This window comes from Anser cygnoides, chromosome 1 (genome assembly GCF_040182565.1).
Source record: "Anser cygnoides isolate HZ-2024a breed goose chromosome 1, Taihu_goose_T2T_genome, whole genome shotgun sequence".
Lineage (NCBI taxonomy): Eukaryota > Metazoa > Chordata > Aves > Anseriformes > Anatidae > Anser > Anser cygnoides.
In genome coordinates this window covers 183,260,650-183,287,055 of record NC_089873.1, presented here as the reverse complement: position 1 = coordinate 183,287,055, position 26,406 = coordinate 183,260,650, and the positions used below count along the sequence as shown (strand labels likewise).

The 26,406-nt window shown below is 43.1% G+C and overlaps 2 protein-coding genes across 3 annotated transcripts in view; one reads left to right on the top strand and one right to left on the bottom strand.

Moving 5' to 3' along the window:
• KPNA3 (karyopherin subunit alpha 3) overlaps nucleotides 1-12,663 on the top strand; it is a 52,599-nt gene extending 39,936 nt beyond the window's left edge. For both annotated transcript variants that reach the window (XM_048052493.2, XM_013179631.3), the window contains 7 exons: nucleotides 2,510-2,641; nucleotides 3,806-3,934; nucleotides 5,739-5,843; nucleotides 5,979-6,050; nucleotides 6,171-6,333; nucleotides 7,410-7,504; nucleotides 10,089-12,663. In XM_048052493.2, the coding sequence (XP_047908450.1) occupies nucleotides 2,510-2,641; nucleotides 3,806-3,934; nucleotides 5,739-5,843; nucleotides 5,979-6,050; nucleotides 6,171-6,333; nucleotides 7,410-7,504; nucleotides 10,089-10,187 (795 nt within the window). In that variant the 3' untranslated portion in view covers nucleotides 10,188-12,663. The remainder of the gene's footprint in view (nucleotides 1-2,509; nucleotides 2,642-3,805; nucleotides 3,935-5,738; nucleotides 5,844-5,978; nucleotides 6,051-6,170; nucleotides 6,334-7,409; nucleotides 7,505-10,088) is intronic.
• A 7,285-nt stretch (nucleotides 12,664-19,948) lies between these two features.
• ARL11 (ADP ribosylation factor like GTPase 11) lies at nucleotides 19,949-23,436 on the bottom strand. Its single transcript, XM_013179525.3, has 2 exons — nucleotides 21,970-23,436; nucleotides 19,949-21,857 (listed from the first exon to the last, which is right to left on the bottom strand). The coding sequence occupies exon 2, from the start codon at nucleotides 21,848-21,850 to the stop codon at nucleotides 21,251-21,253; it is 600 nt and encodes a 199-aa protein (XP_013034979.2). The 5' UTR covers nucleotides 21,851-21,857; nucleotides 21,970-23,436; the 3' UTR covers nucleotides 19,949-21,250.
• Nucleotides 23,437-26,406: the final 2,970 nt, after the last annotated feature.

The following is a 26,406-nucleotide window of genomic DNA, read 5'->3' as shown; positions in this document are numbered from 1 at the left end:
GCTAAACCTTCAGTACTTCCCACATTCCTGAACTGTGGTTTTACATACATTCTCAAAGTAAAGTCCTAGAGATCTGGACTTACCTCCTGAGGTCTTACATTATGACTTCAGGAACCAAGATATGTATAACTAAGGGTTACTGAGCTGCTTTTCTACTCCTCCTCCTGTCAGGACTTCGTAATGTCTTGGACTATTGCTCCCCGTAGTGACCTCCAAATTAGGGAAGCAAAAATGGAGCCTTTGTGGTGTGTCTAGGGGTAGGACATAAGGTTGGTGGAGATGTCTTAGGTTATCTATTTCCACAACGAGGTGGTGGTGTTTCTGCTGCTTTTTTAATGGTGTAGTGGGCATGGCTCCACAAATATTTGCCAACAGTTTAATTTGGGATTTTGCCAGAGTTTTCCCAGTGTAATATGAGTGGGAGACAGCACATGGTGACTTTGCAATTCGTGATTTGGACAAACCTGAATGGAAACTCGTAGTAAAACCAAAATGTATCTAACCTATAGGCTTTTTCTTTTTTCCTGCCAAATTTGAAAGGTTTTTGCAAGCAATGATTGTGTGAGAGCTTCTTAAATTAGATATGAGACTATGTGATGCCAGGTTTTGACTGATCTCAATTAGGGTGCCCATCTTTTTGATCCCGAGAGTCAGGTGCTAGTTTGGAGGTACCACTGTGGTCCCAGCCTCTGAGTATTGGAGCAGCAAACCTATCTTTGGAGATGAGTCAGTGATGCAGGTAGGTCAGCCAACAGTACTGTGAGCACTTCTGGCGGCTGCTGCTCTCGTCACCAACAGGGCTGTGGGGCAGCAAACTGGTGAGGCACCATCTCTCACTGCTTCTGCTGCGATACCAGCTCCACTGCAGCACGTTCTGCTGTCCTTGTGGCGTTAGTGGGTGAGGGCAGCAGCAGGCTGTGTCAGGAGAGCGTTAGGTCCGTGCTGTCTGGTCCCTGGAAATGGGTGGAGACAGCCTATGGGACAGGACTTTACAGTCCTTCCCACATCTTCAGTACTATTTAGCTGTCCTAATAGCTGGAAATTTTGGATGGGTACCTCTTTTAAAAGTAGAATGCAGGTGCCTTTATGGAAATAGCAGATGAGGTTTCTTTTGGTTAAGTTGTCAGGGAGGGGAAGCTGGCTCCCAAGTTGTTATTTGGGTGCAAGTTGTGCTGTTCCCATTTGAAGCTCCCTTAAATCTCAGTGAGCTGGGCCACTGGCTCCTTTTTGCTTACCATGGAGCACTCAGCCTGGGCACAAGCTCTGCCTACAAGGCCTTTCAAACACAAGTTCAGACCATCTGATCTCAGAACATAATTAAGATGCTTAGATTTGGAGCCTGTTGCTCTAAGCTCATCGTGGTAAACCGGATGAGAGCCACATTCAAAAGGTGTTTTAGTACACAGAATATAAAAGGTGCCTTAGCATGCAGAATATAGAGGGAGCATAGGCTAACTCTGCTCTTAATTTAGGCACTTCACTTAAGTGCAATGAATTCAGGCCTTAGTCTTCATTACTATTACAGAGAGCAACTGCTTTGCTTTGGTTTGCAATGGACTTTTACTTAGAAATGCAGAGATCCAGATACCTCAACAGATGACGCCCTCAGCGGGGTCCAGATTTCTCTTCCTGCAGTTCCTAACATCATCTCTAAGTGATGGGATATTACCACTCTTTATGCTAGCTTTGTTTCTGCTTCAAAAACTTCCTTTAAAATAACAGTAACTTTTGTACCTTTCCTTTTTTTTTTTTTTTTGAGGGCTCTCAAATCATCCTTATCGAGTCGTCAGTGATGTAGTCATTACTTTCTTTAAGATACTAAGAGTGCCCTGCATGATAATCATTCCTTTGTGTTTTTTCCCTTTGCTTGAACAGTTGCCACCTTACAATAACTGTTACTCCTTTAGCTGGTGTAAGAAGTTCTTTGCTGTGGATTTTAATCTCGATATGAAGGCCAAAGAGGATACGTTGAGGATAGTTTGCAGTTTAACTTCAAAACTGCACTATGGATCAGAAATGTTAAAGTGTATATAGATGGATTACATACCATGGGAATTTAGGTATTCTGTAATCAGAAGATAGCACATCTAACAGATTAGGGCAGGGCCAGGAGGCTGGCTCAGTATTGTATTCAGAAAGTTACTAGCATAGTTACTTACCTGAGCTGATCATCAATCTGTGAAATGCAAACCAAGCCAAAAAATTTACTTTAGTCAGGTGATGTGTGCTGTAATTTTATGCACCAAAACGTGGTGTTTAGTTAAAAAAAAAAAAAAAAAAGAGGACATAGAAATTATTTTCATGGTACAAATGACCCCAGTTATCATAGGTGTACCTAATAATCTAAAATTCTACAAATCAGTTTGCATTATAGTATTTGTGTTTTTCCTGTAGCGGAGTTGCATGCTTCTTTTTTACCCAGATGTGTGGAATGTTGATCGCTAAATTAAGACTGGGCTATACGGATCTTGCTATTCAATCTATAAACCATGTTCTTTCCAACTTGTAGATTCTTGTGGACACCGTTTGGGCTCTGTCCTACTTAACAGACGGTGGTAATGAACAGATACAAATGGTGATTGATTCAGGAGTTGTACCTTTCCTAGTTCCTCTTCTGAGTCATCAGGAGGTTAAAGTTCAAGTAAGTCTGCTTCAGTGTCTTTGAATAGTCTTTTGTAACCTATTTGCTTTAAAAAATGTGCTTCCAAGTATTTATTAGTGGTGTTCTGAGACGAGCATTTATAGCTACATTTGTTGTAGGTAAACTGAACAAAAATGTTACCTACACTAAGGAAAAAAGGTAATTTAAAATTACATTGAAGTTGTTTTGAGATTTCTTTGATTTTGTTAGTGACAGGTTAAACATTAACTTCCATTGGGTGATTACCAGCGGTGCATTCCTTTTGTGCTCCTAGAATACTTAATGACAATAGGTTTTACATTTTCCAAATTATATATACTCTTTTTTTCTGTTGCCACATGTATGGTTGCAGCATCTGAATAGCTCATGGAAATCAGCTATGATTTTGAGACTTGCTGAATGTTAAAATATTTGCAGATTCTTAGTCCTTTTAGTAGAGTAAATTTCTGGTTATCTACAAAAGGTAGGGTAACTGACCTTGTTTGATTAATTTCAAAAACGAAGGGAAACTTAAAGTTAGTTAATATGTCCTTGATTTTTATAAACTAACCATTGGAATGTGGAAGGGTTTTTTTTTCTATGTCTGCGCATTTATCATGTTTGTTTAGTTTGGACTTTGGATGAGACTTGGCTGTCTTGAAATTTGTCAGGCCAGTTCATTTGATGAAAACAAGTCCCTCCAGTATTCTGTCACTTATAAAGCACTAAATAACTAATACATAAGAGTATAGCGTACATTTTTGAAAGTCAAGTAAGAGTCAATAAGAATAAAAGTAGTCTTTTTTTTTTTTAATACTGCAGTGGAGACCTGAATCGAAAAGTAAGCAATATTGGCAGACATAGTCAAGACCTAGATACATTTATTGTAAATCAGATCAGATACACAATGAATTATTTTATTGTTTTAATACCCTTTTACTTTCTAGTCTTTACACTTTTGGAGTTGGGCTGCAGTGCATCTATTGAGTAAAATTCTGTAGTATGTGTTTCTGTTCTGGTGAAACAGCACCCCTTTTTAGAGTGTAGCTGGCAGGCTGAAGCGCTAAATTGTGTTTCGCAAAGTGTTTTTGTAGAGGCATTTTAAAATGATCTTTGTTTTAGCATAAGTAACAGCAACGTCTTTAACATGCAATTTTTTTTTTCCTTCCCACTTCGGATATTCAGACAGCAGCACTGAGAGCAGTAGGCAACATAGTAACTGGTACTGATGAACAGACACAAGTTGTTCTCAATTGTGATGTTTTGTCTTACTTCCCAAACCTCCTGACGCATCCAAAAGAGAAGATAAACAAGGTATATTATGATCTGCTTCTTCCTAACTTAATCTTGTTGTTTAAAATGTAGAACAGTAGTCTGTAGCACGTTAGAGAAGAATTTCTTATAGCTGTTATCTCTGGGATGTCAGCAATTCTGTATAAAGATGCAGCAGCCTTTGAGGCTGGTGCTTAATTAGGGCTGAAGCCAACCAGGCATACTGGGGATCTGTGCATTGGTGTTGATGCCCAGTGCTTTTTGGGAGGACTGATGGTTTTTGCTTTTAAGTGTGATACTTTTTTTCAGTCTGCTTGCACAGTGAGTAATTGCTGAACTTGCATTAGGGTTTTTCATATGTAAGGATTGTTACTTTGGGTTGAGTCCAGTGAGATGGGTGAGATTGATCCAGTTTTTCCACTCAGCAAAATTAAAGAGGCTTGATGAAATAACACCTTTTTCACTGCGGAGTTTTTTCTCTTCTGTTGTCAGTCCTCGCTTTCAAGGGAGTAGGGAATACCACTGCCCTTTTTTGAAAACTATCCCTGGGTTTCCTCTCCTTCCTTCTGGCAGAGGGAACTTTGCTTCTGCAGAGGACTGGGTGGTATAGGGAGAGTTAGAGGAAAGAATGTGATCGATGGCCTCTTTTCCAGAGCTGTATTTGATGATGGTTTTTGTTAATAATTTTTGTTAATCATCATGCCATCTTTCCCTGCGGAGATGGGACTCGTGGAGGAGAAGAAAGTTTTTTCGTTTCTCTCGCCTTTTGTTTATCTTACACTTATCTTACACTTACCTTTGTCTTTGTTTATCTTTATTTCCCTATTTTAGCTTACCACTGAGGGGAAATCTGTTAGTGAGGAATCTATGTCTTCAGGGCCTGGCAACTGCCAAGAGCACTGAAGAAGTTAATCTTTGACAGTTCAAACAGCTATGATTTGTTTCTGCCTGCCCTTCTAGCACTCAGGAAAGAACGAGAAATGCCAAGATTCAGTGCTTTTGAATGCCAAGAAATGAACTATTATTGTATAAGGGGAGTGTATAAACACCTTCGAGTTTTTTAATAAATGTTGTGAGGAGCAAATAAAAGTCAGATATACGTCCCTGGAAAATGGAACCCATTGTTTTCTGCAGTACTTTGTAATTGGCTCTTTGATGGCTTATTAAAGTCTGGTTTTAGTAAAGATTAGAGCTTTTTTAAGATGTTCTCAATTGTCTTGACAAGTATCCCCCATTGTAACCATGAATTTGTTGCTGCCATTAAATGTTATCTATGCTGAGGAACCACCTGAAAGCGATAACTGCTGAGTAAGGTCTGAGGACTGAGAGTCCTGTCCTGTCTGATAATTAATGGGAAAACTCGAATGAGCTTTATAAGCTCTACTTCATGTTTCAGGAACAAAATGGGAGCTGGAAGCACAGAAAGCTACTGCTGAGCTGTCAGGTCAAATATTACAGAAGTCCCTTTTTATATGGGGTTTTACTGATTTTCTTTGCAAAACTGATCAAAAGTTTAAAACGTGGCTGTGATTCCAGCAGCGCAAAGTGGATGTAAGGTTTAAGTCAGTATCACTCCCAGCGAATGGAAACACTCCTTGTGTAAGTAATAATCTGGCCCAGTGAATTAATCATATCAGTTTTGTATTGATCCCCTGCATGTTTGGCTTTCACAGTGCAATAAAGGTTGTGTGCTGGAAGTGCTAGTGGGGAGGAAACCCGGAGGCTCTGTTTAGAGATTGGTCATTGTATGAGTTGAGGATTTGAGGTTGTTTTGTTCGGTTTGTTTTTTTTAATCTGTTGACTGTTTTTGAAAAGTGCTTTGCTTTTTTATTTTTTCCATTTTTAGGAAGCAGTTTGGTTCCTTTCCAATATCACAGCAGGAAACCAACAACAAGTTCAGGCTGTAATAGATGCTGGTCTAATCCCTATGATCATACACCAGCTGGCTAAGGTCAGTCAAACTATCAGCTATGTGAGTTGTCATCCTCTTTTTATAAACCTGACATGAGGAGTCGGTGATTTTTAATAATAAGCTTGACAGATGTTTCCATGTGGATTTTAATGAGCTATTAATTTTATTCTTCAGGGGGACTTTGGAACACAAAAGGAAGCTGCTTGGGCAATTAGCAATTTGACAATAAGTGGGAGAAAAGATCAGGTATGTGTAGTAGGATTTCAAATTGTCCTGAAAACATTGTACGTGCAGCCATTTGTAAGAAGTAAAATGTTCAAAGCATTTTGGATGCTTTGTTCAAAGGATTTTTTTCCTATTATTTAGGTTGAATACCTTGTACAGCAAAACGTAATCCCGCCATTCTGCAATCTACTCTCAGTAAAGGATTCTCAAGTGGTACAGGTGGTGCTGGATGGTCTGAAAAACATCCTGATAATGGCTGGTGATGAGGCCAGCTCAATAGCTGAAATTATAGAAGAGTGTGGAGGTAAGTGCTTTTTAGGCTTTTTAAAAAATTAATTTACTGAATTTTATTCTGTCTTCTGGCCGTTGTTGATGTTAGTACAGCATTTTTGTGACCGTGGGCTATTTAAATAAGCAATCGAGACTTTTGCAATGAGGAAAATGACACACTTTCCTGTTTAGCTTGTTTTGGGGATGGTCATGTTGGAGGCAGTCAGTGGAGGAGCTTTCTGTAGCTTAGGTATTTCTAGACTTAAATGAGAATTGTATTTCTTTTCATTTGGCTGTTGCATATAGTTGGTTGTGTGGTAAAACACAATTCTTTCTTTAATTACTGCTTTGGAAGCAGATGTGAGGATCATAATTCCATTAAGACCAAAACAGGATGAGGAGTCAGGCTTTCGGATATTGCAGTCTTAGTATTTACTCAGTATTAACAAAGTATTGCAAACTTAGTATTAACAAGCTACAAGCCTCCCTATTTTCTTCAAGGCTTCCTTGTTTTTTCCCAGTTTGGGACTACAATTTTAGTTGATATAGTAGAGTAAGGTAGCACTAAATGGATGTTTAAGAACTTAGTGTATTGAAAACTTTTCCCTTGTGTATACCACATCCAGTTTGAAAATGGGACTATAGTTTTAAGCTGCTCTTAGCATGAGACTTTGTTGCCTTATTGTTTAAAAATTGTATTCAACTCACAAATAATGCCACTTCCTTATTCATATATGCAGAAGGCACAATGACTGGGACAAAAGCTACATGTTAGACAGCAGAAGTCTTAAAAAATAATTTAAAAATGAAAAAACAAACACAGAAGTACAGAGAATTTTATCTAAAAAGAGAGAAAATTCCCTTATCCTGTGTTCATAAAATGGGATATTCCATGGCATGCAAAGGTTCACAAACTATTTTTTTTTTAAATCTTGGAGACAAAGATAGCTATTGTGTAGATAATACTTGGAAACTGAGCTGCATCTTTTTTATTATGTTTCTTTAGTAATCTCTCATGATTTTTCTTGTTTTCTTTTTTTTTTTTTTCAAAGTAGTTAGTAACTCACTTTAGATTAAACTTAAAATTCTTCTCCTTTTTCTTTTATCCAGGGTTAGAGAAAATTGAAGCCTTGCAACAGCATGAGAATGAAGACATTTATAAACTAGCATTTGAAATCATAGATCAGTATTTCTCTGGTGATGATGTAAGTATGCTAAGGATTGAAAAGCATATGTGCTGTGCTGTTACTGTTATCGTAGTAAGTAGCTTGTCACTGTTGCTCAGTTCCAGTTGTGATAATAGGTTGGCCAGGAGGTCAGTTTTCCTGTTCCTTTTTCAGTTCACCTTCCCTTAATTGAAAGTCTTTGAAGAGTTTCTCAATATCAAGAACTTCTGTAGCAACATTATGATGAGTGATCTCGTTTTAGTTAAACAAATTGATTGATGCTGACCTAATGTTATATTGACCTGTACATTGACATGTAATTACTTGTGATTAGAGTCAAAACAGTTCTCTGGCTCTCCTGCTTTGCTTTCTCATACATCAGTCTTAGGAGTGGCGGAGCAGATCCTTAATTTCAGATAGATTACTGTATTTCAGCTCTGTAATTGCTCAGTCTGGATTCTGCATTAAAGAGAGTCATTAAAACCAGAAAACTCTCTGCAGCTGATTGAGCTAGACCATCAGATATTTTCTTGCATCCCGAGTAGACATTTTGACAGTTTGGTTTCCAGCTCTTCCTGCTGCTGGCTGCTTGTGAGTGCCTCAGAAACACTTCAGCAAATAATTTGAGGAGGAATAATGGTTGCCTTCTCTAGGCCTTGTAGGGTGTTTGCACTTCTGCAGCCTGGCAGTACTGTGTCTTCGGTTCTTTTGGCTAACAAGCCTCATAAATTGAACTCTTCAGATATCAGCTCTAATTTTATGACTTCCTAATTTTCCATTTATGGTCCCATCGTGCAGCTGTGAGGTTAGTCACCAAAAGTTAAGATCTGTGAAAAGTTCCCTATGCTTTTAATGATTCTGTGGGCAGTGTCTAATAATCTCCGTAATGGCTCTGAGACTTCCGTAGTTAACTGAAGAGCACAGTCTGGTTGGTGTGGGTGGAAAAATACCCCTGTTGAGGTTAGTACTCCCTTTTGTGCATTTACTTTTTACATAAACTGATGTGATTTAGTCTGTGCCTAATTGGCTGAATTTACCTCCTTTACTTGGGAGCGAGACTTTACTTCAAATTATTGCTTATACTGGTAGCACGTGTTCTGGAGTTTCTGAAACTTACTAGGAATTGTAGAAATTCCATAATTGGCAGATTGGAACTAAAACACAGCAACAAACAAATTTTGAGGCAGTAACTGTAAGTGGCAAAATGAACCCTTGTCAGTTTAGTACCAATGCAAACAAACAAGGAAAAAAAAAAAACTGAAACGAAATCCAAATTGCCCGAAGGAGAGAAGAGAGTGGTTATGTTTGCCTCCTTGGTAGTGTTAAGCTTGACTGCCCAGGAGTATTCCTGCCTTCTGTCACTTCAGGAGCTTCTGAGTTTCTGTGTTCTCATAAGATGTTGCTGGTCACTAGATATTCACCCCTTCATTGTTAATCCCAAATGCTCCTTTGCTGAGTCAGCCCTGTAAAGTGCACAGGCAGTTGGCAGGTACTTTAGGACCAGCACTGATAGCTTCCTGACTTGTTTATTTCATAAAAGATAGGAGAACTTCTTTAACATTACTTTGTAGTACCCCTCCAGAAGGCAGAAGTGCTAATTTATCAACTCACAAACATTTGCAAAGCATTCTGAAACCAGATTAGATCTTCATTTGGTAGTGACATGCCCTAGTCTTCCTCCTGCGAATTGTTGATGTCCCCAGATGCCTTAATCCCTCCTTCCAATTTAGCCCTTAAGTCGCCCAAAGTAGAAAGAAACATAAAGACTTGAGGTGTGTCAGTTCAGAAGTCTGCACTACTCCAATGACAGACCTCAGAAACCTCTTTAGACCCCACAAGGGCTCTTATATGTGCTTCCAAAATGACACACAGTTTGAACCAGCGTGTGACTGCTACAGCCTGAATTGTAGGGACGGTGTGTTCCGGGCACGGGTGCTGCTGGTGATTTGGAGGAGGATGGGTAGGGGTTGAAGTTGTGCAGGTTGAGGGTACTGCCACTGGTACTTGTGGTTTCTAGAGGCAGTTATGGCAGTGAACGCGTAAATCCTCACAGCCCTGAGGAAGTTGGATAAAGTTGGGTGCAGATGCCTTGCATTCTATATTCATAAAGTATTTTTGGTTTAAAAATATTTCAGATTGCTCTTACGGGAATTACGTAACACTGCTCTGAAATGAGTTAGTCTAAATCCTTCAGATCCTAATAGGAGATGCCAATTATTCTTTTAAGCTTTATACAAGTCTTTCTATCAGCTGCTAATAAAAATTTTCATGTTGCAATAAATGGGAGAAAGTACAAAACTAATTTTGGAATTTACATCTAGTGATCAGCCAACTGACGAAGTGCTGGAAATTGGCATTGAAAATTAAATTGCACTGCTAAAATAGCAACAGCTTTGACTGAGCAGTCTCTAGCCATGTTGATTTTCTGTTCCCCCAATGGTATTAGAACAGAGCTGATGTGTTGATCTTTTTAAACAAAGCTGAGGAATTGAATTGAAAAAACTAATCTAATTTTATTGCAATAATGCTTAATAAATAGATGAAGGTTTGTGAATCTCGCTTACGTGTGCTGGATTGTGCTGGGAATTGGCCTCTGATGCACTTTTGTTGCTTTATTTCACAGATCGATGAAGATCCCAGTCTCATTCCTGAAGCCACTCAAGGAGGTACTTACAATTTCGACCCAACGGCCAACCTTCAAACAAAAGAATTTAATTTTTAAGTTCAAAAAAGTGCAGCTTCTCTGTCCCACACCAGTATGAAGCACCACCAGATGGCTACCAAGTGAAGAAACAAAAGGCTCCAAGACACACATGCCTCTTCGTTTTGATGCTTCTAAAGCAAGCCATGTATCGGTCACTTTGCAGTTGCCAAACATCACTATCACATGGACTGTAAATGCATATGCATGATCTCTTAAACTGTTTCAGAATTCTTTTTAACAGTCCCAACTACCTTTTTTTGCCTTTTTCCTGGTGCCACATGCTGACAACCGCAATCTGCAGTTTTGTTAAGAATATTCCATAGTGGTGGCACATTGGCTTTCCACGGAAAAGTAGCTTCTTTGGAAAATGGTGCGCTGTGGATCAAGACACTTTGGTATGATGCGTACATTTTGGAAGACTTTACAGGGGCCCAGTTTGCTCTGAGCCTCCATCATCCTCCTCCACAAACATATTTTCATATACTTTATGTGGAAGAATAGATTAAAAAATGCAAGCCAATTGAATTTCATTGGTGAAACTGAAATAAAAGTAACTTAAAAAAAAACACTTGGCAATTGATTAAACACTTAAGTTTAAAGCAAACAAAAAAACTACTTCATCTATCAGTAATTGATGTGTGTTCATTAACTGCCTCAGAAACCAGGGTTGGAGAAAGAACTGTAGATTTGGACTGGTAAAGCTTTGCCATTATACCTAATTTTTGAGAACAGCGAGCCCTATTTGACCACTCACTTCAGCCTGTGTGTTCCTGCTGTTTTGAAGTAATCAAATGCTGTGCATGGTATTTTACCTGAGCTACAAACCTGTTATGGACTTGAACTTCTGTTTAAGCTGAAAGCAAGAATCCCAGACTGTAGAAAAAAAAAAATCTGTCCAAAAATGTATTAGTTAAAAAAGAATCTTGCTTTCAACTTTCAGTAGTCAATATATTTTGTTTTAAATTGATAATTGGATATGGTTGATTTATATTGGGTTTAAACTGTGGAGCTTTCATGTTTACTGTAATTTAGTCTTAAACTATTTTTTACTTAGTAACCAGTGCTTATGATGATGTGGTTGGCAACAAACCAGCAACTACTTAGAAGCGTCATAAAAGCTTCATTCTTGGAGTATTGGAAGAGTAATTCAGAAATTAGTCTCAAATCTTATTCACGTGATTACAAAAGATGCAAACTGGTTGATGTGTGAGGCTGGATGGAAGCTGCCATGATTCAGCATAAACCCGATGTGCAGCGCACATTAAATAACTTTACGTAAGGTATGTGAGGTCATTGCTTTTGGAAAATCGCCTGACCCAGTCATTTTCAAAGGGATTTTGGTATTGCTGGAGCGAAGATCGATACTTGTGAAATTCTGTAAGCTATCACACAAACTGGTTTTGTTGCTGTTGTTTACTGGGTGTAATTTCCCAATGCATTGATGTGAAGGGATAGAAAAATCTAAACTAATTTAGTTATTGGATGTGGGTTGTATTTACTGTGATGAAGATAAGGACAGATGCCATCAGAGCTTTGTGGATCAGCTGTTTTTCCACTGATGAACAACGCATAGCAGGTGTGCATTCATTAAATATATATCTGCCAAGGTGGAGCCACTTTAAAGAGCGAGTTGTCTTGTATCTTAACTTGATACAAGCGTATGTTTAAACTGCAAGATTTTTACTTGCTAGATAATCTGTTTTAATATAGTGGTTTGGCCTCTGATTATTTATAGGTTTTATAAATTTTAGAATCAATTTCTCTTTAAGGTGGCTCAGATTTTTCAACTCTTGTGCACATAAAATTGAGTTGAAGTTCATTGTGCCTTTTTTCTTTTCCCAAAAGTTGAGTTGAAGCTTCATATGGTAACTGCATCCTATTCACACACTATAGTCTAAGATCTTGAAACTGTGTGGTGTTCGCTAAAAAACTAAACAATAAAAAGTCAAAGTTAGGTAAGGTCACAAAGTTCTTGTGAAATTAGAGTTCCAGCAGGTGTTATTGTGAACAAATATTTCCCCTTCTAACTCAATTTAGTTTCCCTATATGCCATATAGAATGACGGTTACCCTGTTCAGCCTGCACTCACTACTATCCTACAGGTTATATACAAATTGATACTAAAACAACAGTTTTCCACTACTGTGAAGATTTGATCTTTTTCTTGCACTCAATGCATTACATTAAAAGTGAACATCGGAGAACTGAGGTAAAGCAAGACAAAGCGTTCGCTCAGTTCCTTCTGTTGTGACCTTATCAGCTTTTGATTGGGATTGCACCATTTCATAGTTAATAAAGGAAACAAAGTATATTGCTGCACTTTTACGTTTTCAGAACAGTGTTTAAAATTGCATTGTTTTTATTATTTTTTTAAACTATCAGTTAAAATAGACTAAAACGTTCTTTCAAAGAGGCATCTAAATGTGTTCCTAATTTTGTATATGGGCTTAGGTTTTGTAACCAATAAAAAGCTGCTATCAAATACTATAAAAAATTCAAGAACTTATTTTGAAAATTATGAAACTGCTTAGTCTTCACAGATCTCGACTTAGGGGTTTTTGTCTTTGACTAGATATTAGTTAGCAGAACTCCGCATCAAAGTTTGACGTATGTTACAAGAATGAATAAAGTAAGCTAACGCAGTGATCTCTGAAACGTTGGGTACTGTTCTACTACTGAGTTTTATTTTAGGGAATTGTTTCCCAAACATGTACAGGAGGCCATGGTAAGTGGGCTGCAGCCACTCTGCACAACTGTGTATGAAAGAGTGATTTCTGCTAAAGGTGTGGAGGTGCACCACAGCACCGGGGAGCTCCAGAAACGTGTTTTCCAGGTCCCAGTGCTGGGCTCTAACTGCTGATACCACACGAGTTTTATAATCAGGTGGGCACTGCTCCTTGGTCTTCACCAAGACCAGCCTTAGGCAGGAAGCTGACGTCCCCATGGCTCTCCATAGCCGGGACGGATGGCAGCGTCCCTGACCCCAACAGACAGGGGACCCCTTTGGGGTTCCGCTCAGGTGGGTTAGATTTGGATCTGCATTGCCCAGCAGATAATGTCCCAGCAGGTCCTACCTTGATGGCTTGGAAGATGCTACACTGGAATAAAGAATGCCTTACTTAAGGAGACGTTTTGGAAAGAATAAAACCTGGAGGATATCTTGATGTCACTCATACTTTTTAAAATATAAGCACTTTCATTTTGTTCGCTTGATCTGCTAAAGCAGAAATGAGAAGATCCACAGACAGGCAAATTAAAAAAAAAAAAAAATCCATCCAGGCCCTAAATACAACCCATTTTGTTATTCTAATCTGATAGTTAATAGTTAATGATTTTGAGTGTGATTCAAGTTGTTCTTTTCTACCAGAGCAGCCTAGTTGTGTTGTGTTCCTTCTGGTTGGTTGCATAAAAAAATGCTCCCTTTCGTGTCACAATTATGCTTCATTTCATACATATGTAGGACAACAAATTACTACAAACCATATGGAAGCACTTTTCAAGAAGAAAAGGGGGGAAAAAAAGTAGAAAACTGGGCTCCAACAGGCAAGGTTTTGTCACAATGGCCACCGTCCATCCCCGCTGTCCCTGTGCGTGTTGCCATCCATGGGAGCTGCTCAGATCCACCTCAGCGTTGTCCCTGCAAACTGCTCGTGGAAGTGGCCTCCTGTTCAGATGAGAAGTCAGGAACTGGAGCAGCTGGGACCAAACGCTTCCATTTTCACAATGTTAGCTTAACATTGATGCCGTCCTGTCCGCGGAAGTGGTAGCAGGCAGCTCTGGGCTGTGCTGCTGGGCTGGGCCTGGAGATCTCCAGCACCTTCCTTCTCAGATGGGTTCATGCTAAACCCTTCCTGAGCAGCGTACGGGTTGATAGAGGAACATAGGGTGGGTTTTTTTCCTACTTGATCATAAAAAAAAATGTTAGGGACATTACAGCATTATATATCATTCCTAAGAATATCATGATTCTTGGATCCCTGTGTTTTGAACTGAAGGAAAGTTAGACTTTACAGCTCTCTGCCTTCATCTGTCAGCCCAGATGATCCCCGTATAAATTACCTGTGTGTGAAGGAGAAGTGAGGTGTTGTAAATATATATATTACATATATGACGGTGTTGTAAATAAGGGGTTAAGGCCTTCTGTTCTCATTGCCAGGGCTGGCCCTAGCTTACGGGAGAAATGACCACAGTGAGGTCTGGCCCCGTCCCTGTCACCATGAAACAGAGTATTCGAAATTAGTTATCCAGGAACAGCCTCTGCGCCCTTGGGTTTGTTGTTTTGAGCATGGCAGCACGCAGGACATCTCAGGGCATGAAGTGTGCGTTGGGGGAGTCCTTGGAGGGCTTGTCAAATTCTCAAGTTTACGTCAAGCATCTCCAAAGTTTCCCCAAAAATGTGTAGTTTCACCAAAAAAAAAAAAAAGTGGCCTTCCAGTTCTTGCATCCCTCAGCCCCTGTAATCTCCACGTGCCGTGGCCCCGCTGAAATGCTTAACCCCTTGCTGAGAAACTGCTGCCAAACCAACGTGGTTTCAGGGTGTACCTCACTGACAGCAGCACGAACCCAAACGTCCGCATGCGCTCAGCTTTGCAGGGGTATCGGTACCCAGAAAGAGTTTTTAGGAGAACTCAGCCCCAGGTCTGTGCTAGTATTATAAAAACTGATGGAAAGGGGAGAAATCTGCTTGCAGTTTTCACGCTTTTAGGTCTGTTTGGTATTTTAGTCAACTTCTGAGCTTTTAGGTCTATTTGGTATTTTAGTCAACTTCTGAGCTCTTGAAATACTCCAGGAGTTCTACTCACTTAACCAGTTGCATTTTTGATGATAATTTAAAGGAAAAATAAGAAAGCTATTTGGCACCTAATGATGGGAGAGAAAAACCTGAAAATATGAATCCTACAGGCTTCAAAACTGAAGGTTATTAAATTCTGGGATTCTTCTTGGCATAAACCTGTGGATTGCTTCCCACGCTCACAGGTGCAGGAATCTCGCCAAGTGTTTTCAGAGCCCTCGAGCCCCTTGGTTTGTTTCTGTCGTTTGCTGCTCTTACCCCAAACCCATCCACCTACTCAAGGACAACTGCTGCAAGCGTGACAATGTCAGGGTTGAGGATCTGGGGGCTTTTTTTTGTCTCCCCTCAGGCAACTGGTAACTTAGGTGAAAAGCTGCCCATTTGAGGCACTGCACAGGGTGGTGCTGAGCTTTGGCTACCACCACCAAAAAAAAAAAAAAAAAAAAAAAAAAAAATCAAAAATCTTAAAATAAAAAAAAAAAAAAGCTTTAAAAAAAAGCTTAAAATCAAAATCAAAAAATCAAAAATTAAAATCAAAATCACAGACTGTGTATAAATAAACTGGAATCCAGGCAGGATGGGACAAAAACAAACACACGTGGACGTCTTCATTTCCTCGACTCAGTCAGTAACTTCAATGAGGCAGCCTGTTTTCATTGCTGTTGTTTCACAGCTGAAATTTCCTGCACTGTCCTTGGGTTTTAGGGTTTTGGGGTACGTTTTTTCTTCTGGATGTATTATTTATTTTATTACTTTATCTCTTTTTCATTTTTAAAAGGTTGATGTTGCTTTTATAGCAGTACTTGCACTAGTGGGTATATATGCAGTCCTGAACCCCACATCAGGTATGTTCTTGGATGCCCTTCCCTTGGGGGTATTTTCTTTCCTGGGGCCCATCACCTTCAAGGAGACAGCAATGAGCTCCGTGAATTTCCACCACCAAAATGAAACAGCAATTATTTAATTAGCATGCATCTGCTATGAAGAAAACGATGGCAACCGTTCAAGGCTCTGGTGTGGTCTGAGCGCTGGTGGCCGTGACCTGTTCTGCAATATTCCTGCATTTGTGCCTTTCTGTTAATAACTGAGTTAATAACTGAGTGCAGCGGTGGAGGTGGCTGATGGAGCCTTCAGATCTGCGATGGCAGGGAACAAGAAGGTTTTATCTTCTGCTCATGCTTTTGGGGAATAGATAGCGAAGTGATCGATTTTTATTTTTTTATTTTTTTAATGTGGTTACAGTAGGGTGCAGAAAAGAGCAACAAAAACATCGAGGCTGTTTTCTTTATGGAAGACAGAATGACATCTCATTGAGGTAAACCACGAGTTCTTCCTGTGGAGAAAATACAGGAGAAGAAAGGTCTCTAAAGGAGAACACAAGGGTGAAAACTGGAGGCTGAACCAGCTGTAGCTGCCCTGCCATAGCTGCTGCCGTGGTGCATGTTCACAGTCACTGCCACCCAGACACATCCACTGCCCCCAGAGGTGTCTTGAAGAGCTTGGTGGCACCGCAGATGTTGTCACCATCTCCTTCAGGGCAGCTCTGGAGGCTCAGGACCCATGGTGGCAGCCCCAAACCTGCTCTTTGCTGGTGATGGTCCTGGGGTCCTGGCATGGTCCTCGGCACGCTGCTCGAGCAAGGGTTGGTCCAGATGTCCTCCGACCTCATCCATTCCCTGATTCAGGGATGGGTCCCACCTTGTCTTGCAGAAACAGGAACATCCGACACATTTTGCTTCCCTGCCAACCTTCTCCCACCCAAACCAAGGAGCGATGCTTTCTCCGCTTTTGTGAATGCTCAACCCCGAACCACGCTGTGTGGACACTTCCAGCTAGTCGCAGTGCTGCGCTCCTCCTCCACCCTTGAATGGCTTTTTGGGAGATCTGATGGGTTTCCCAGTCACTGGGTGCTGGGACCCCTTCTGCAGATTGCCTGATGGGGAGCACCACGACCAAGTCCATCCTCTCACCAGCTTTTGCCATCTGGTTTCTCCTCCATTTTCAGGGTCTTTGGTCTCATTATTTCTGCTCTCTGCCTCAGGTCCATTTTGCTTTCCCAAGCCTGGTTTTCTCTGCAAATCCATCCCTTACTTTCTCCTGGTGCTGCTCAAGCAGAGAGCTCGTGGAGAGCAGCAGTGTCTGATACACGGACAAAGCTTGTGATATAGGCAACGTTTGCTCCTGAAGGCAATGAAAATAACGAGTTGCGAAGTGTGTATCTTTCTCCACGAGCAGAACAAGCCCTTGAGTCAGTCTGTTGGCTGGGAGAAAGTGGTACATGACAGAAAAATGCTCTCAAAGCAATGCCGTGACTGTTATACCTGCTCCTGCTTGGGACGTGAGGATCCCAGCCTGCCCTGAGATGGTGTTTTTGTTCCTGAGGAAACCTCCCCTTGGGTCTTTCCAAAGGCATTCCCCCCCGTTACGAAACTTGGCTTGGGACTGCACGGCTTTGTCCTCTCACTGCGGAAACTGGTGGCTTCATGACCCTGGCATGACGGTGGTTTGGTTATAAAAAAAGTGAATTTAAGAATAGTTCATCAGTCATGTGAACTTCAGGGAAATTATTTCTCACAGCAATTATCAGACAAGAGGTCGATCATGGTTTAAATGCCATGATCAAGCATCAGAAAGAAGATTAGAGGAGAGCCAATTAATTAACCCTTGTAAATGCCAAAGTGTTTTTAACCGTAGTTTGTCATTTGTTGTGATTGCAATTGCATGGCTGGTTTTCAATACCACTTGGCAATGGTGTTAGCATTTTTAAGAGGTGGTGGCACATGTGGTTTCGCTCCCTGTTTGTCTCAGTGAGTTACACGCAGTGAATCTTTATAGGTAGTATTTCAGGGTTTGTTTAAGAGGAGGAAATTAATATACAACTGCTCGGTGTATTGAAGTGATAACAATGCCATTTCACTGAATTATACAACCTGTTTTCTAGCTTTTTTTTTTTCCAAAAAAAACACACTTCTTTTCTTCTGTGTGTATCTGGGAAAGAAAAACAAACAAACAAACAAACAAACAAAACAGCTATCCTTAGCTGTTTTCATTCTTATCGACCTTTCCTCCCCAAGGCGATCCCCAGGGCTGTTGCCTTTGTGCTCCCTTCTTCCAGCTCCTCCTCACTTGCCCCAGGGCTACCTGCTCCCTCTTTAAGTTGCCCCTCGGCAGTGACCCCAGCCCTCTCCCTGCCACCACAAAATCTCCTGTTTTCTGTCTGATCTCAGGATGTCCACCAAGACTGTAGTGAAATGGGCCTGCTGGCCTGCAGGCACACACTGATGGCTCCTGTCCAGCTTTTTGTCCACCAGAACCCCAAGTCCTTCTCCTCAGGGCTGCTCTCAGTGAGTTCTTCTCCCAGTCTGTGCTCATGGCTGGGATTGCCCCAACGCAGGTGCAGCACCTTGCACTTGGCCTTGTTGAACCTTGTTGTGTTCATGTGGGCCCACTTCTCCAGCCCGCCCAGGTCCCTCTGGATGGCATCCCTTCCTGCTGGGGTATGACTGCACCGCTCAGCCTGGTGTCACCTGCAGACTTGCTGAGGGCACACTCGATCCCACTGTCTATGTCACTGCTAAAGATATTAAACAGCACCGGTCCCAAGACAGACCCCTGAAGGACACCACTCATCACCAGCCCCCACCTGGACACGGAGCCATTGGCCACCAGCCATTGACCACCACACTTGCCAGTATGGTTCTTCTCAATAGAGCAGCGGTTGGGAAGATGAATGCATGATTATGAATTTTGGTTAACTGAAGTTGCTGTAAACTTCAGTATGTACCAGGTCTCTGAAGGTGTTGGTCTGTTGAACCTCCATCCTTGGAGATACTCAAAAGCACTTCACCATGCCTTCAGCAACCTGATTTAACTTCGGAGCCACATCCAGCTTTGGAGCTGACCCTGCCTTAAGCCATGTTTTGGGTGGATGTCCCTCCCAACCCTTGCTATCCTACTACTTGGCCACTTCTTCTGGCCATAGGTTTTTAGCCACCAGATTCGAAGTATTTAATGCTTGCCATTGTGCAAGTATTGGATTAGGACAGGGCAAGAGTGGGTAGAAGAGAAGATAATTAGAAGTGAACTCTGTCCTGCTGTTTTGAACAGTATGGCCCAGCATCATTTCATCAGTCTCTAACAAGGGTGTGAGTGAGCGGGGTAACATGATTGAGAGTCGAGCAACGCCTAGTTCCAGAAAGCAAGGGCAGTAAGTCACATGTTGCCCCACGAGATGGAGTATTGTGCCAAACTCCTCCTTCAAGGGATGTGAGGACACTGTCAGTAACTGGGATGTTGCCTCTTCTGCTTCAGGCCCTGCCACGAGAACCCCTTCTTCACCACTTCCCACTTTGCTAGTTTGATGTTTAATTGCTAATCTCTACCAAAGGCTCGTGGTTACCTCTATTTGCTGCCAGAACAGCCTATTTTGTGTCTTGAAAGGGCCAAAAAAAAACCAGTCCTGGGGGAATAGGAAGGCGTCAGTGCCTTTTTTTAATCACCAGCAGACAATTTTGGAGAGTCAAATGCACACACCAAGAGCCAGCTAAGAGTAAAGCAGCAGCACGACAACTCTTCAATCTGTGCTGAGTTTAATATATTGCAGATCCCAGACCCTGATGATCAATACCTTTGGTATCATGTGAGATGCATGACCAAAACACCAGCAAATTGAATGAGGAGTAACTTTTGGCACAGCAATTCAATTTTTGTGTTGCACCTCCAGGCCTGCTGCTCCACGTGGCCGGATGGGCCCCTGGGAAGATTTGTCCTCTCCATTCGCTGGTGATTGGGTTGCACGGATAACCTGGGTTCGTTCATCTCTATCTCAATACAAGTGCATGTTTTTGCCTTACAAAAACCTCTTGATCTGGTTCTGACAGTCAAGAACACGACACGTGCTTGGGAAACGCGTGTTAGAAGCCAACAGTGGCCACCTCCAAGCCGAAGGCAGATCAGTCTGCTTATGTTAGCCACAAATACAAAAGTATTTAAAGACATGAATTTATTCTCCTTGTCATGCACACATGTTTGCTATAGAGGTCATTTACAGTTCAGTGCAACTTATGGGTACTCATAAGCATGATCACTCAGGCCAGACCAACACTGGAACACTCTTTTACCGCATATAATAGTTATTATATGTTATATATTAGCACAGCTACAAATTGTGACTTTTTCACTTGGAAGGACATCTTTTATTAAGACCTTCCTATAAGTGGTTCGTTGTGTTCTGCTCCTTCATGAGTTCAGATAAGCTCTGTGTTCCAGCTGCTGCCTCCTACGAAGTGAGGCTAATCACAGCACCAGAAGCAGCTGGATGGTTAATTCCTTAAGAGCCATGAAATGCACTGGTATGAACAGCAGAAGGCTTCTTTGTGCATTTTTCTTTGGTGATTCTGGGCTGAATAAGTTCCTTCCTGAAAGCAGCTGACTGCTGCTGCCTAAAAATATGGTATCCTCTCTCGCTCTCCTTGCCCCACCACTTTCGTTCATTTCATAGTAGAGTAGGGTCTACCACTAAGCTTCTTAACTTTAACCTTGATTAAGAGAATTTTGGGTGCAGGGGGCCCCCAAGGCACACATTTCATAGGTCCTTTCTCCAAGAGGCTCAGTGGGATCCAACGGAGACATCACAGTTTCACCTAGTTTCAAAACATCTGAGAGGGGGGGCTTCCCCTTGACCACCATGAGGATATTCAGAGGTTGGCTTGCCATGTGGGCATGTTTCCAAGCACCTAGAACTTGGATTTGACTTCCTTATACTTAAAGAGAACACGAGGGAAGTTAGGTAACATTTTCCTGAAAATGGTATTCAATAAAAATAAGGAATGGGAAAGAAAGACAAGGAATTAGTAAGTACACATCCTGAAACAGTGTCACACCATCTAATCCTGACTCGCTTCCATGGTTTGAAGGTTATACCCACGGGTGCCGTACGGAAGCCGATTAGCTGTTGGCTGAAGTCCTGCTCCATCAGGATACCTGCATCGGGGCTGGGAGAAAGATAAAAATCCCTCGTGATCTTCTCTGCCAAAAATGCATCCCTGCTAACGCACTGGACACCACGCAGTCGATGAGTAGAGCCCGGTGCAAGAGGTGGTTGGTGGCGAGCGTACGAGAGACGGATCCAAAAATGCTCCCGCTGGTGAGCAGCTGGGTGTTTCTCAGCGCGACGTGTGCCAGCTGCAGGTCTGCTTCTTTCAGGGGGTGCCCAGAGCCTGGCATCCTGCTGGCAAACCCCATGCAGGGTCCACCCGAGCTTCAGCTCTGTGCTGGCTCCACCTGAGGCTCACCCGAGGGCTTGCCTCCTCTCTGCCGGCCCGAGGAGAGGCTGTTCTGGGGATGGGGAGCGCTGCCCCGCGCCCCTCAGCAGCTCACCCAGGACCCCCAGAGCCTCCTGCAAGCCCTGTCCGGTGAGGGCACTGCAGCCCCGCAGCACCCACGGGTGCCCCATCAGCTGCCCCCGCTGCAGCCGCTGCCCCAGCTCGGCAGGAGCCATCGCCCCGGGCACCTCCTGCTTGTTGGCCAGGAGGAGGACGGGGACGCCAGCCAGGCTGGGGTGGCCCAGGGCTTCCTCCAGAGCCTCCAAAGCTTCGGGCAGCCGGGCCATGTCCGTGCTGTCCAGCACGAAGATGAGGATGTTGGTGTCCTCCAGGTAGTGGGGCCAGCTGGCCCGGAGGCTGCTTTGTCCCCCGACGTCCCAGAGGGTGAAGGGCACGCCGCAGGGCGTCCGCAGGGACTCCACGTTGAAGCCCACCGTGGGGCAGGTCTCCATAGCCCGGCTGCTCTTCAGCCTGTAGAGGAGGGTGGATTTGCCGGCGAGGTCAAGCCCCAGCATGACCACTCGTGCTTCTCTTCTGCGCCAGCCTTTGGAGATCAGCTTCCCCATCGAGATCCTGCCTCAAACAGTGGGGGAAAAAAAAATAAAAAAAGGAACGTAGACAAAAAAAAGTGTATTTCCTGGATAATATCAGTTAATAACAGAGCACTCGGTTCTGCTTTGCTTACGTTTGCTGAATGAAGGATCAGGCAGCTTGCTTTTCTCCTCTTCGCAGCTAGGACGAGGCAGAGCTCTTATTTTGGAGGTGTGGAGCGGAGCCAGAGAGCGTGGTCCGAAACGGCGACTTCTGCCTTCCAGCTCTGCTGCCCCCAGCCTCCATCGCCACGCACAGCCTTCAGCAGCTGGCGCAAACGGGAGGCAGCATGTTGCAGGAAGAGGTGGGGAGGCGGCGGGACACGTTTCCTCCTCATCATGGACAGAAATAAACGAGCTTTTGTTCATTGGCTTCTTGAGGGGAAATCCACCCCCGGACAGACAGGGAGGAAGCCGGGTTTCAAGCACGGGGTTGCTCTGGGAATTTGCTGAATCACAGCTCAAGGGTGTGGATTTCAACACGAGCAGCACCGACGGGTTTTCAATGTTGTGCTAGCAAAAAATCCAATCCAGCATCGGCTTTCACTACCTGCTGCACAGAGAGCAATGATGGGTTTAAAGAAATGCACACAAACACGATTTTTAATGTCTCGTGGAAAGATGACCAGCCTGAAAAATCTATAAAACTCATTACGTCGAGATACTATATTTTAATTTCCATATGTGAAGCAAAGTCAGCCCTCTGTGGCTTGGCAGGGGGGAGGGAAATCCCTTAAAAGAAGGGAAAAACGTTTAACAAGGCGGCCCCAGTTGAACTTTACATGCCAGAGGCTGCTGGGGACGTGTAAGGGACCGCCTGGTCCTACAGACCATCCTTTGCTAGGTATTTCTGCGAGCAGAGGCTGAAGCACGTCCCGTGCAGGTCTCTGCCATCGTTGGGGCTGGTTGGCACCAGGTGCCACCACGAGGTCTGTGGGCGTGCGAAACGTGTTACTTGGCTGAGGATCTAGGTTAACTCAGAAGCCAGCGCTTATCTGCAGTGCTGTCACGTAGATCATCTCCGGGCAGCAACGCACCGCCACGTGCGTGATAAATCAGGCAGCGTGCGTTCATGTGCCATCGCTTCTGGAAATGGTCTACACACCAAGGGAAGGGCGGGATGCTGGCTTGATGGGAATAAAGCAAGAGCTGTGGTAGGGAGCGCAGTGATCCTCGTCCTCCGGGGGCTGCTCGCCCATCCCGCAGGCTGTGCTGCAGCCCAAGGGTTGTCCACTGGTCTGAGTCCTTTTCCTTAAAATGAGTTAAATTGGTGCCTGGATCCTTAATCTGCTGCTTCTCCGTTTTGAGAAACCCTTCCTCCTCATAGTACATTGGGCTGTGAGGTCTTTGTGATGGGTATTTTGTGAAACACCAGTGGGTCTAGCGGGCTGCCCCTTGAACCTGCCATGCTCCTCCTGCCTTCGCCGCTGACCTTCTCTGAGGCTTGAGTTGTTCATTCATAAAACTAATTTATTTAAACTGGAGTGTAGATACAGGAATCAAGGGTGGAGATCCTATCATCTGACAAACAACTATCTGGAATATGTTGCAATGGGCATCACCCTCTAACACACTACAGAAATAGGCTTCTTCTGTATATATATATATATATATATATATATATATATATAAAAGGAAGAAGAAGAAGAAATAAAGCAGAATAAAGAATGCAACTAATGCAACTGTGCAACTAGGGTGCAGTTTTAAGTGCTTTTAAGTTTTCTGTGACCCAGAATAACAGAGTAGATTAATTCATGGGCAAATAGAGAAGTAGAAGCAACTCTATATTCTTTTTTATTATTATCATTTTATTATATTTTATTTTATTTTCTCATACCCCTGGTATTGAACTGTAGTCTGTTTTCTTTCTCCCTGCCAATTGTTCCAAACACGGGATGCAGAAGATACTTACAGAGTCTGTTCCAGCCACAGCTACGTTATAAAAGCATAATATTCCAATAAATAATACATGGGGGCAATTGCAATTTTGTGTAAGAAAGACTGGAAGAAAAGAAAGTAAAAGCAGACGAGATGAGCGCTGGGTGATTCTGTTGCTGGAGCAGAAAGGCTATACACTAAATAATTCAGAAACTCTCTTCAGAGGCGAGGGCAGCCCTTACTCCAGCTACATCTTATGTGGGCAGAACAAACGGTCTCGCCTTGTTTTTCATGTCTCTGAATCCACAGGAGCAAAGCCAATCGTAGCTAATTCCGCTTGTAATTTCATAGAATTTCAATTTATTTGTTTGCTCCTTCTTAGCCATGTATTTCCCTGTTTCCTGGATATTCTCCACAAGGAGCAATAACGCGTGACGGGACAGAATCCCCCTCCTCCACATGCCCTAAATACTCCTGTTACTGGAGAATCGCTGTATTTGCTGCCAAAGCATTTTGACCACGCTCCATGGGGTGCATACAGGGCAAAGAAGGGGACTTGCAGTACAGCATGAGGCACGGGCTTCGGAGAACAAGCCGAGAGCTGGTGGTTCCCTCTGGAGACCACCTCGTTTCAGGGCCAGACGAAGATGCTCTTAGCATGGCTGTCCAGATAACCTTCATGCCACGATGTTTATGTAGGCGTACATAAACCAAATGTTTATGTAGATAATATGGGTACTTCATTTTTTTTCCCAAAAATTTCTTAATGACCTCACAAATCTCACCCAAGTGATGGTCACAATATCCATGTGAGTGTCAGGGCACTGAGGGGGCCTCACCACCCTCCCAGGGGGCGTCCCCACAGTGTCCCCAAGCAGTGTCACCAGGTGGAAGGAGCTGGGACGGGGCTTTGGTCCAGCCCAGGTCACCTCCTTGGAAGGCAGCACCAGGGGGAGACAACCTGGAGTGGAGCCAGGAATAACAGGAGTAGATGTGGTCCTTAGGATGAGTGTCCATGGTCCTTCAGAGGGCTCCTGCACCACTCCTTCAGGGCCGAGGGGTAGGTCCGACCTGAGGGAAGGTTGGGGGAAAATCCCTCTCCTCCCAATGGCGTCTGCTTGGAGCAACAAGTGGATCTCAGCCCATCAAAAGCAGACTGTGCCTTCATCTCCAATCCTGAGATGTTGAAAATCAGTGTTGATGGGTAGCTGCAAGAACCAGCAGCTGAAGCCAAGGTGCCTCTTCCCGAGCCAGAGTCCTGGAGGCTCAAAAGCTGGCTGAGAGCACACTGAGAGCAGTGCAACACAGCCACAGGCTTTGACAGGCTGGAGGAAAGCACTGTAGTGATGTCTCTTCACAACATACGGCTTCTCAAAGTCGTTGACCTACTTCCAAAAGTTCAGTGACAAGATTCACACAATAAAATTCACAGCAGACATTGAGCACCTGCCCTTCACATGCCCATCAAGCATTTGGGAGAGTTGCTTTTACCTCAGCTGAAATCCCTCCCAGCCCCAATGCCTGGCACATCCTCAAAAATTTGGGTTTCCTTGCTCAGCACTGGCCAGTGGTGCTCCAGCCCATGAGTGCTGCTGTGATGGAGCTGCTCCCTTCACAGACCATCCCCAGCTGCCCCTGCTCCCCTCCTCTGACCCTGTCCCTCTTCACAACCCCAAATGAAGAAGTTTCTACCTCATTCTGGGCCTCTCTCACCAGAGTTTGTTTGGCTAGGATCACCAAACTGGCCATGGCTGAGCTCTGTGAAGAACAGCTTACAGCTGAGCTCCACCTTGCACAACCACACAAGTTGCCCCCCTGCCACAAGTTTGCATTTGAAAGCCAGGGGAGAAACCTCCAAGACCACTACCTGTGGCTACTGGGCTCCAGCAGCCAGTAGTTTGAGTTACTACATCTTTTGTATGCAATTGTTGAGGATATTTCATAAATATTGTTACTCCGATCATTTTCAAAGCTGTTTAGAATTGTACCAGGACGCAGGTCCTCTCTGTAGTTTCATTTATTCGTGAGACCCAAATTGTTTTGTCTTCTTCCTACATAAATTGGCATAGGGCTGTACTTTTCTGTCTATACTACTGAAACTCTCATTCCAAGTCCTTCTTCTTACCTCTTAAGCTCACCAGTCTCTTCTTCCTTGACTCTTAACATCTCAGATCTGTCTTCTCAGGGTGATTCAAAACTAAGCTTCTTCAGCTTCCTCGCCTATCCTAATGCTCTCACTCCCCTTTCTGACGCTACCTATTAGCCCTTCCTCTTATGGTTAGCCTCTACCTCAGTTTAGATCATGCATTTCGTGCTGCATATTTGCTGTCTTCACCTTAAAAAATAGTTAAAATATAACTCTATCCTGAAACACCTGAATCTCAACTCTTCCATTATTCTTAATGTTTCTATGTGAGAAGAAAAAAAAAATAGCAAAACGTGGTACACTTACAAAAATATGAATGCTCTGGTTTTTTTTTTTTTAAGAAAGAAAAAAATACAAGAAAAAGGCTCATACTCCATCCTTTCACATATCATAGTGTTTGCTCCATCCGTATTTTATTTTATTTTTTAGTATTTCTTCAGCTGCTGTTGAGGCAGCCCTGCATAGGATATCTAATGATGCATAACCACACTGCCTACTTACTTGCACT